The following is an 11,753-nucleotide window of genomic DNA, read 5'->3' as shown; positions in this document are numbered from 1 at the left end:
AGTGGTACCACTCCCATTTCCAACCCTGATTCCTGGACCCATGAAAACTGGCTGTGAGAGAATTACCACCATATAGTAGATGCTAATTTAGAGCATATGCAGCCTTTCGAAGAATGTTCACCTAGTCCTGTGTGGTACTGTCACCTAGCTAGCACTGTAACTGAGTCTTCAAAAGGCCGTCCACCATTCTATCAAGCTAGCTGCTTCAGGATGATGGGGATCGTGGGAAGACCAGTGAATTCTATGAGCGTGAACCCACTGTCACGCTTTATTTGCTGTGAAGTGCATGCCTCGATCAAAAGCAATGTTGTGTAGAATACCATGATGGTGATTAAGGTGTTCTGTAAGTTTACAGATGCTAATTTTAGCAGAAACATTGCATGCAGGGAAGGCAATTCCATATCTAGAGTAAGTGTCTAGTCCAGTAAAAACAAAATACTGCCCCTTCCATGAAGGGAGTGGTCCAATGAAATCAACCTGACACCAGGTAGCTGTCTGATCACCCCAGAGAATGATGCCATGTCTGTGATCTGCTGCCCATAGATTGGGAAATCAGCAGTGGTCATAGCCAGGTTGGCCTTGGTGAATGGAAGTCCATATTGCTAATCTCACTCATAACCTCCAACCCTGCCACCATGGCCACTTTGTTCGTGAGCCCATTGGGCAATGATAGGGATGGCTGGGAAAAGACTGACTGGTATCCACAGAATGTATCATCTTATCCACTTGATTATCAACATTATCCTCTGTGAAGGTCACCCTATGAGGGGCATTCACATGCGGTATAACTATCTTCAAATTTTTTGCCTATTCAGAGAGGTCTGTCTATGTACCTCTTCAGCAAACCTCTTTGTCACCAATTTTTCAACCATGTTCTCTTCAGGTTCCTGACCATCCATCCAAATCACTGGCCACAGTCTATGATTCAGTATATAATCACACTTCTGGCCATTTCTCACTCCAAGCAAAGTAAACATCTAGGTTCACTGATAGAAGTTCTGTCCACTCTGAAAATTTCCCTTCACCACTGTCTTTCAGGGATGTCCCAGAAAAGGTATACAGTGCCTCAGCTGCCCACTTTTGGTGGTGCCTGCAAATTGTGCAAAGCCCATTGTTAACCAGACCCACATTTTCTCTTCCTCTGTCAGCTGACTGTAGGGAACTCCTTATGTGGTCACAGGTGCAGGCTGTGTGAGAGAAGGCAGTGTAGCAGGAGTAGAGACTGTGTACATTTGGGCCACTTCTACATATAATTTGCTTGTGCCTTCAGGGCCTGCTCCGGCCTGCTCACTTACATACAACTTCCATTTTATGATGAAGTGCTGCTACGCATGTCTATCGTTATGGTTTGGTGGGTCAGAAAAAAACCCAGTTTATGATGGACTTCTCGGGTCACGTGATAACCTGGTGGCCTATGGTTAGGCATTCAGTCTTTACTAAGGCTCTGTAGAAAACCAAGACCTGTTTCTCAAAAGGAAAGTAGTTGTTCAGAGAGGATGGTAGTGTTTTGCTCCAAAATCCTAACGGCCTGCCTGCAATTCACAATAGGGGTTTATCAAAGGCTCCAAACATCATCCTTATCTGCCACTGACACTTCAAGCACCACTGGATCTGCTGGATCACATGGGCCAACACAAAGAGCACTGGACCTATTGTGGAGCCTTCTATTGTTCGGGGTCCCACTCAAAACAAGCAGCTTTTAATGTCACTCAGTAAATGGGCCAAAGTAAATTACTCAAACAAGAAATATGCTGTCTCTAAAATCCAAGATGCCCACTTTGTGTTTTGCCCTTTTTTTGATCATTGGAGGTGCCAGATGCAGCAAATTATCCTTCATCTCATCTTAGAAGGAATATCTCAACATATCCCATACCACTGGACCCCTAGAAACTTCACTGTGGTGAAAGGCCTTTGAATTTTTATTGTATCTATTTCCCACCCTCAGACATGCAAATGTCTCACAAATAAATCTAAAATAGTTGCTCCTTCTTGCTAACTAGGCCAGTGTAATATCTTGTGGAGGGGGAAGGTGATTAAGGTCCCTGCAAGCTAAATTATGACACAGGGCTGGAGAGTTGATATACTCCTGATGTAGGAGAGTGCAGGCATATTGGTGGCCTTGACAGATGAAAGCAAATGGCTTTCAGAAGGTCTTATTGTCAGGGACAAAGAAAAAGGAATTTGCCAGATTAATAGCTGCCTATGAGATACTGGGGGACATGTTAATTGGCACAAGCAACGAAGCTACATCTGGTATAGCAGCTGCACTTGGAATCACCACCTGGCTATGCTTATGGTAATCCACTGTCATTCTCCAAGTTCCAACTGTCTTCTATGCAGGCTAAATAGGTATGTTAAATGGGGATATGATGGGAATCACCACCCCTGCATCTTCCAAAGTTTTGATGGTGGCACGAACATCTGCAATCCCTCCAAGAATGCAATATTGCATTTGGTTTACTACTTTCCTAGGTAGAAACAGTTCTAGTGGATTCCATTTGACCTGTCCCACCATAATAGCCCTCATTCTGTGGGTCAGGTAACCAACGTGGGGATTCTGTCAGGTATCGAGTTTATCTATTCCAATTATGCCATTCCAGAAGAAGGGAAATAACCTCAGGGTGGATTCAGGGATGCACTGGACCCACTGTGAGATGGACCTGAGCTGAAACTCCACTGATCACCTGACCTCCACAAACCCATACTCTGATTAATGCACTACGATGTCATTTTGGGTCACTGTTGGCCACCTTTTGGTTCATATTTCAGTCAACCAATCAAACAAACTGTTAAGAGTCTTTTATAACTCCTCGGGCTGCAACATTAAATGCAGAGTCTCTGCTTAGTAAGCCCATATCAATAAATTCGGGCTGACCCAACTTTATGTTCCTTCTACTATTATCCCACACCCTTGATATTCATTCCCACACATGTTCCCTGAAACTCTGTCTGTATAAATTAGAAAACTCAAGCAGTTCTTTTGAAGTGCAGTGCATCTCCTTATAGGACACCCTTTGAACTTCACTTTTAGGGGCTTGCTGGAATTTGATTCTAGTTATAGGTCTAGAAGCAAAGAGGATGGGGAAGGTGAGTCCTAAAGAGACTCAGCACTCTTACATGGAAACTGCCTCAGGGGAGGCCATTACAGTTTCCTCAGGCAATGCAGAGTTTAATGCCCTTCTACAGGGGTGAAGAGGCTCCTCCCACTTGGGCTGGAGAGGCCACTCCCACTGAGGGTAGGGAGGCCTTTTCCACTGGCAAAATGACTCATCAGAATTTAGGGGCTCAGCACCCCCAGTTTCATTAAGTCCTTCCCACATGTACCCATTTCAACTTTCAGCATCCTGTTCCTTCCTAAACAATGCCCTCACTTTAACTCTAGAAACCCTACAAGGCTGGGAGTTCAACTTGCCTTGTAACTCAGCCAGTCGTAGGATGAGCTTCTGAGTTTGATTTTCAGCAATCTCAGCCCTGTGGCTACAGGACATAAAGGTCTTATTCAAGGCAGACACAGAAGCCTTCAGATCATTTATGCAGCGTCTAAGATCTTCTTTCCCCACTTTGTTCAGAGACATTAGGAACAACCAGCCAATCTCATTATATTTATTTTATTTTATCTGACAGCTGGTTGGTCTGAGGATCTAAACCCATGAAACTGATTTTACAAGGCTGTTGTCTAACCACTTGAGCTAACTGGCCAGCCCCCTCATTATAGTTATTAATTTGCCAAAAATGTTTGAAAATATCATATACATAGTGATCCAGCTCCTTCTTATAAGTGGTTGATTAGAAGTATCCAGTGCAGATATTTTGCATATCTCTATTGCCAGATCATGCCATAAACTATGCGTGCTCTCTTTACTACTGGAAGTAGAGTCATCAGTGTTTGTAAATCTAATCACATAAGAGAGCCAATTCCAGAAACCCAAGAACCAATTCAGACAACTCATTCTTAAAATTCTTTTTTCTCTAAAACTACTCTCGGGATCAAAATCTGTATTAGGATTCTCCAGAGAAACAGAATGAACAGAATGGTGTGTGTGTGTGTGTGTGTGTGTGTGTGTGTGTGTGTGTGTGTGTGTGTGTGTGAGCAAAGAAAGACAGAGACAGAGAGGGAGGAGAAATTTTTAAAATAAAGAATTAGCTCACATAAATATGGAGACTGAGAAGTCCTAAGATCTGCAGTTTGTAGAATGAAGACCCAGGAGAGCCAATGGCGTAGTTCCAGTGTGAGTCTGAAAGCCTGAGAACCAAGAAAGCTGATGGTGTGAATTTCAGTACCAAATCTGGCAGGCTCTAGACCCAAGACAATCTAATGTTTCAGTTCAAGTCCAAAGGCAGGAAAAGATGGAGGTTCCAGCTCAAGCAGTCAGGCAGCAGGGATTCTCTCTTAACCTTTTTGCTCTATTTAGGCCTTCAATAGATTGGATGGGAGCTACCCACATTCAGGATGCAGTCAATCTTCTTTACTCAGTCCACTGATTCACATGTTAATCTCATCCCCAAACACACTCCCAAACATACCCCAAAATAATGTTTGACCAAACATATGGGCACTCCATGACCCAAACTGACGCATAAGATTAACCATCACACATAGTATCTCTCATCTTCCACCAGTGTCTTTCACTATGATTCTATGTAGCCAATATCTGCTCCTTTCCCCACATATAAACACACTAACTGGACTGAAAAAAATGTCACAGACTACCATATTGTTTGTTGTGTGTAAAAGCAATTCGTACAGGCTGTAGGTCAATTAAAACAACAACAACAACTAACTGCTTTACTCAGTAAAAATCTTTCCTGGAAGTTGTTGATAGTAGTAATGGCAGTAATCATACCTTAAATTTGTAAGGTTGTCATGTTCTGAGCAAATTTAATTTGTAGGAAATTAAATTTAATCGATATCTGATCACCCTCAATATCTGATCAATTTCCTCCTCCTCCACCTTAGATAAATGAATCCTTGTTCTGTCCTCAGTAAGAATCCTTTTAAGTTGGTTTAGCAATAATTCCCCTACCCTTTACATCTCCTCTTAGTAATTTTCCATTCACTGACTCCCTCACTTTGCTGGTTCACTACAAATCTCCTGCTCTTTGCTGCATTCTGAGTTGAGTGCAATCTCTCTCCCCTGTTGCAGTAGTCTTGACAACTATTGCAGTTGTCCTGAATAAAGTCTTTCTTATTGTTCTAACAAGTGTCAAAATAATTTTTTTCATTAAAAAGACCAAATAATTTTTTCATTAACAAGAAAAATGATGATAACAAAATGGAGCAACACTCTGCAGACAGGCAGAGTTGTCTAGGAACTCTCTATTCACCAGGGGTTTGATTATTATCTATGAAGTTGAATAGTTGGCATGCCAAGACATCTGTATATAGACTTTTCTTTTGTTAAATTCCTTTGGTTTCAATAAAAATTCTCAAAATTTAGCCTGTGTATTTACTCAACACAAAGCCAAATGCGTTTTGCTTTATGAGTGATTAAAGGATTTTCAAGAGTAATTCTGACTACTTGATTTTTCCTTTGTCATTTCATTCCTGATTTAGACCATATTCTCCATTGCTTTATATTTTACAATACGTTTTTACACAAATATTTAACTATGTGTTCTAAGCAACTCTGTAAGGGGACTGTTATTGTCTTCACTTAAGAGTGAGGAAACTGAGACCAAACTGTAGGCTCACTATCTCCTTTCAAGTAGGAATACTGGAACTTTTCCAAGAATGTGGATGGTAGAATTTTTTAGAAAAATGGCTACAATACTGCTCTCTGTATTAAGCCTCTTAATAGTGAACTCTAACATTGACTCTGCTTGGCCATGTGACTTGCTTTGGCCAATGGACAGTAGCAAATAACTTAACCGAATTGGGGAGTGCTTGCACATTTAGACTTGCTCTGTTGCTGTTCTTGTAATTCTGAGACTCACATGTGAATAAGCCTTCTGGAGGATCAGAAACATGTGGCCCAATTGCTTCCATCACCCAGCCAATACCCAGCCAACACCCAGAAGCAGAGCTGCATGGGTGATCAGCAGCTGCTCCTGGACACTTGACTTCAGTCAAAATCAAAAGAACCATCCACCTGAAGTCAGCCCAAATTTCCAACCCACATTATCATGAGCTAAATAAAATGCTTGTCACTAAGTTTGGGGTGGTTTGTATCGTAGCACAAGCCAACAGTACAATATGAGAGAATGATGTCAAGATGGTTGACACTGAAGAAGAAGCATAGACCAAACTTACTTGGACTGTTGGTAAGAATATGCAGATGCGTGTTCGCTGGATGTGTCCACTGCTATCTGTTGCTGCTGACCACTGGTGTCCTGGGATGAAGGTGCCACTGTCTGGGGAGAGGTATCAGTAACAACACCCTAAGGAGGTAAATAAGAACACAAAAGCCTTATTTGCTTTGGCAAAGGGTCCTCTTCTAGATGGATCATAAGTACCCCTCTTTTATTTGGCTTGAGTAGATGTTCTCAGCTACATGAAGCCACCATAAGTACTAAAAGGAAAAGCACAGAACACATTTGAATAAGGGCTAAGGAATTCATCCTAATGAACCAAGAAGGCTTGCCATCAGAAGTCCGTGGAGTAGCAAAACGGTTAGAAAATCATTTTGTCCATACTTGGAACTTTTAGACCATGGTTGCACACAGCCACTTTTAATCAAAAAGTTCATTCAGAATTTTTATAGGAACTTGTATATTCAAACATTTTCCTAGTTCACTGTGCTATGCTAAGTCAGTGGGCAAAACAATGGGGCTATAATTGCAATAAAAATCAACATCAAAGTTAGGAAATCCCTTAAAAGAACACTGTCAATTATATAATCCATTCAGCAATTTGATCTGTTTTATGTTGTTTTTGTTTTCCAGGACTTGAACTGGAATTCATTTAGAAGTTTTAGAAAAAGGAAAAAAAAAAAAAAAAGTCCTTAATTTTAGTTTGCTTTTCTTCACCCTTTCAATCTCTTATTTCTCATAGATGCTAGCAAGAATGGATTTCTGGAATTGGTCATCATTAAAAATATATGTTTGGTTCCAAGACAGGCATAGGTGGTCTTATATGGACATTAGGAGACCTAACAATGGCATCTATTTGAATACATTCTCCTGGTTTTACTTATAGTCTTGGATACCTGCAGTGATGTTGGGGGTCTCATATGTTCTTGGTCAATTCTCTGCCACTAACTAAAGATGCCTGAAAATTTTCCTTATAACCTGGAAATTCTCCCTATATTCATTCCATCTTTTATTTCCAAATGTACTATTTGGTACTGTGCATTTTTATGAACCTCCTACAAACATTTACTTGTGTGGATACTGATGAATGTTCAATGAGTGTTCATACACAGAAAATGAATCAGTGATTTTCCTTATAAGGGCAAATTCAAGGCAGTATATAGAGTATACTTATATCTTTCTCATTCAAAGACTTATTTTTAAACCCCACATTTAACTATAACTAGACCATCTCCAATAAACCATACTGTCAAATGTCTCATTATAATATAGTCATCAAAATGCTCAAATTCTGTAGATGATTATATGCCATTGGTGTAGACAAAGACAAATATACATAAATGGCAATGATTATGCTTAAAGTGTCTACAATGCCAGGATTCCTAATTTTCTCATGGCATAGGTGCTTTTTGATAGCTAAATATGAGTATAGCACAGAACAGAGAATTTAATCACATATTCTTGAAATTCTGAAAAGCCAATTAAAACCTGTTTAATATAACACATTCTTTGAGGCTTACAGTTCTGGAACACATAAAAGATTTAAAAATTAGACTTTACTGGTTTTCTAAACTACACAATAGTGCCCTGTTAAACTTTTGGGTTTCCCAAACCTTGGTATAATCAAACATTGTCACACACCAAAAACAAATAAACAATTTTAAAAGATCCAGTTTAGTCTTTAAGTCTTGGTGGATTTTCACATAAAGTGGTGCCACCATACTAGTTGCTGATCAACTCAGGAAGTAGCAAAGACATCAATTCCAGAGGATTCCCAGCTGATGGAAAGGGCTGTGCTGTGACTGTAATAAACCTATGCATCCGGATCAGGAGAGGTAGACGATGGGCAATAAAAATAACAGGTAGAACCAGAGAGAATAACACAAGTGTTTTACTACTACCTGCATAGCTCTACACCTTCTACTTTTCTGTGTAGCTTGGTGGCTCTGTACAGTAAAATGATGTGTACAGGGGATGGATTCAGCCCGATGGAAACAGGGGAAAAAAAAAGGCAAACCTTCCATTAAGGACAAGATGAAATCATCATTTATGATATCCACAGCAATAAGACTGACCCAACCATTTCTTTCTTCTCTGTAGGAAACCACAAACCTGTCAAGGTTCATTCACCGGATCAGTGGTTCTCAGTATATATGGAAATCATCTGAGACCTTTTAAAAATCCTAATGTCCAGTTCATTTCCCAGAAAATCAATCAGAATCTCCGGGAATAGGACACAGGAATCAATATATATATATATATATATATATATATACACACACACACACATATACATATATATATATATATATTTTATATATATATATTTTTTTTTTAATTCAAGGTTGATGGAGTTTGGATGTGTTGTCCTCTCCAAAACTCATGTGGAAATTTGATCTCCAATGTGGCAGTGTTGGAAACTGATTGAGTCATGGAGGCAGATCTCTCATGAATGGATTAATGTCCTCTGTGGGGGCGGGGGGTTAATGAGTGAGTTCTCACCCTATTAGTTCCAGTGAAAGCTGGTTGTTAAAAAGGACCGTGGCACCTCCTCTCTCTCTCTTGCTTCCTCTCACCATGCGGTCTGCCTGTACCCACCAGCTGCCTACCACTTTCTGCCATGAGTAGAAGCTGCCTGAGGCTCACGCCAGATGCAGCTGTCCCAGAATTGTAAGCCAAATAAACCTCTGTTCTTTATACATTACCCAGTTTCAGGTATTTCTGTTATAGCAACACACAATGGACTAATACAGAAAACTGGTACTGAGGAGTGGGGTGTTGCTATACAGATACCTGAAAGTGTGGGTGCAGCTTTGGAACTGGGTAATAGGCAAAGGTTGGAGGAGTTTTGAGGATTTAGAAGAAGACAAAACAATGAGGGAAAGTTCAGAACATTTTAGAGATTGGTTAAACGGTTGTGACCAGAATGCTGATAGAAATGTGGACAGTAAAGGCCATGCAGATGATGAGGTCTCAGATGGAAATGAGGAATTTATCAGGAACTGGACAAAAGATAACCCTTGCTACACCATAGCAAGGAACATGGCTACATTGTGTCCATGCCCTTGGACTTTGTGAAAAGTGGGACTTACAAGTTATGAACCAGAATGTTTGGCAGAAGAAATTTCTAAGCAGCAAAGCATTAAGGAAGCTGCATGGGCAGCCAGATGCTAATAGGCAAGACAGTGAGAGAAAAGCCCTAAAGGCATTTGATAAGTCTGGAAGGGTGCCCCACCATCACAGGTCCTGAGGCCTAGAAGGACTGAGTTGTCTTGGAGGACAGACCTGGGATGCAGCTGCCTTCAGGAACCTGCTCCCTGCATCCCAGCTGCTCTGGCTGGAGCAGCCCCAAGTGTGGTTCATGCAGCAGCTCTGGAGAGTAGACGCCTGAAACCTCAATGGTGTCGATATTGTGTTAAGTCTGCAGGCTGGCAGGACATGAGAGCAGTGGAGGTGTGGCAGCCTCCACCCAGATTTCAGAGGATGAATGGAAAAGCCTGGGGACACAGGGAGAGTCCTGCTGCAGGGGTGAAGCCACTGCAGAGGTCATCTACTAGAGCAATGCTGAGCAGGAAATTAGGGTTGGAGCCTCCACAGAGAGCCCCCACCAGGGAAATGTCTAGCAGAGACAAGGCAGCAGGGCTGCCGCCAGGACCCCAGATCTGTAAGGCCACTGGCAAAGTACAATGCCAACCTAGAAAAGCCATAGGTACCAGTGTAGACCACTGGGTTGTGCCTGGCAGAGATGTGGGAGTGAGGCTGCCTGAGGCTTTAGCGGCCCAGATGCCCAATTGGGCCCGGGATGCAAGAGATGGAGTCAAAGAAGATTATTTTGGAGGTTTAAAGTTTAATGTCTGTCCTGCTGGGTTTCAGACTTCTTTGGGACCTGTTACAGTTTTATTTTGGCCTATCCCTCTCTTTTGAAATGGGAATGTGTACACAATGTCTGTTCCACCATTGTATCTTGGCAGTAGATAAATTTGTTTTTGATATTTATAGGTTCACAGCTGGAAGGAGTTTTGCCTTTGGTCTCAGATGAGACTTTGGACTTTGGACTTTTAAGTTGGTGCTGGAACAAATTAAGACTTTTGGGACTGTTGGGATGGAATAATTGCATTTTGATTGTGAGAGGGACATGAGTTTTTGGGAGCCAGGGGAGGAATGATGGAGTTTGAATGTGTTGTCCCCTCCAAAACTCATGTGGAAATTTGATCTCCAATGTGGCAGTGTTGGAAACTGATTGAGTCATGGGGGTGGATCCCTCATGAATGGATTAATGCTCTTCCTGGGGGAGAGGGGTTAATGAGTGAGTTCCCACCCTATTAGTTCCAGTGAAAGCTGGTTGTTAAAAAGGACCGTGGCACCTCCTCTCTCTCTCTTGCTTCCTCTCACCATGCGATCTGCCTGTACCCATCAGCTGCCTACCACTTTCTGCCATGAGTAGAAGCTGCCTGAGGCTCATGCCAGATGCAGCTGTCCCAGAATTGTAAGCCAAATAAACCTCTGTTCTTTATACATTACCCAGTTTCAGGTATTTCTGTTATAGAAACACAAAATGGACTAATACAAAGGTATTTTAACATTCACTTGTACATATTTATGGGGTACAGTATGCTGTTTCAATAGGAATCAATATTTTTTAAAGCTCCAAAAATAATTTCAATGTGCAGAAAAATTTGAGAACCAAAGCACTATCCCAGTGTCTCTCAAATTTTAATGTACATTGGGTTCAGTGAGGGATATTCTTTAGTGCAATTCAGATTTCAGTAGGCCTGGGTGTCTGAGAGTCTGCACATCTAACAAGCTACCAGGTGATGCCAGTCATGCTGATTCAGGGACCACTCAGTGAATAACAAAGCATTAGAGTGCTCATTCCAAAAGTTGCAAACATTTTTCCCTCCTTATGTTTAAGTATTTGTGGTTAACATTTGATGGGGTAGTGATTTTGTCTCTGAACTTTTCTCTACGTATGCAAATGTCACTTCTCGTATAACTCATAGCAGATTACTTATTGCATGCACAAGGCAAAACATAGGCATGTTTGAGTAAATGTGCATACCTTCATACAGTGAGCGTGTAGTTTTAAATTTTAGAGCAGCACAATATTTATACACGAGGATTCCTTGGGTTGTGAGGGACCACAGTACAGATGACTGAGATTTATTTCCCTTAACCTCTTTCTGTAAGACAGAGATAGACTTACTTCAATAGAAACAGCTGTCGGAGGCACAGGCGTGTACTGGGGAATGTAGGTCCCTTGCATAGGAGCGGCAGCAGTCATATACTAGAGGGAATCAAAGAAAAATGCATGTGAACTTGAGGTTGCAACCAGAGAGAAAATTAGATAACACATGAGGCTGCTTTATATGTGTGATCCATGGCCAGTGCGTTATTAGTCAAACTCTATTTTGACCAAAAATAAGGCTGCATTTGAATGACGTTTGCTTACTGATTCGGTACCAACACAGTCTCACCTCTACAGAATCAGTGCAAGCTAATTCACC

General features: G+C 41.3%; 1 protein-coding gene across 5 annotated transcripts in view; it reads right to left on the bottom strand.

Annotated features, from left to right (window-relative positions):
• Positions 1 to 6,246: 6,246 nt before the first annotated feature.
• Positions 6,247 to 11,753, bottom strand: part of RBMS3 (RNA binding motif single stranded interacting protein 3) — a 672,503-nt gene continuing 666,996 nt past the window's right edge. For all 5 annotated transcript variants that reach the window (XM_063114184.1, XM_063114181.1, XM_063114183.1 and 2 more), the window contains 2 exons: positions 11,453 to 11,533; positions 6,247 to 6,378 (listed from right to left, as the gene is read on the bottom strand). In XM_063114184.1, coding sequence (XP_062970254.1) covers positions 6,247 to 6,378; positions 11,453 to 11,533 — 213 coding nt within the window. The remainder of the gene's footprint in view (positions 6,379 to 11,452; positions 11,534 to 11,753) is intronic.

Source organism: Cynocephalus volans, chromosome 11 (genome assembly GCF_027409185.1).
Source record: "Cynocephalus volans isolate mCynVol1 chromosome 11, mCynVol1.pri, whole genome shotgun sequence".
NCBI lineage: Eukaryota > Metazoa > Chordata > Mammalia > Dermoptera > Cynocephalidae > Cynocephalus > Cynocephalus volans.
Note: the sequence above shows the minus strand (reverse complement) of the source record. Positions and strands in the feature narration are given on the sequence as shown.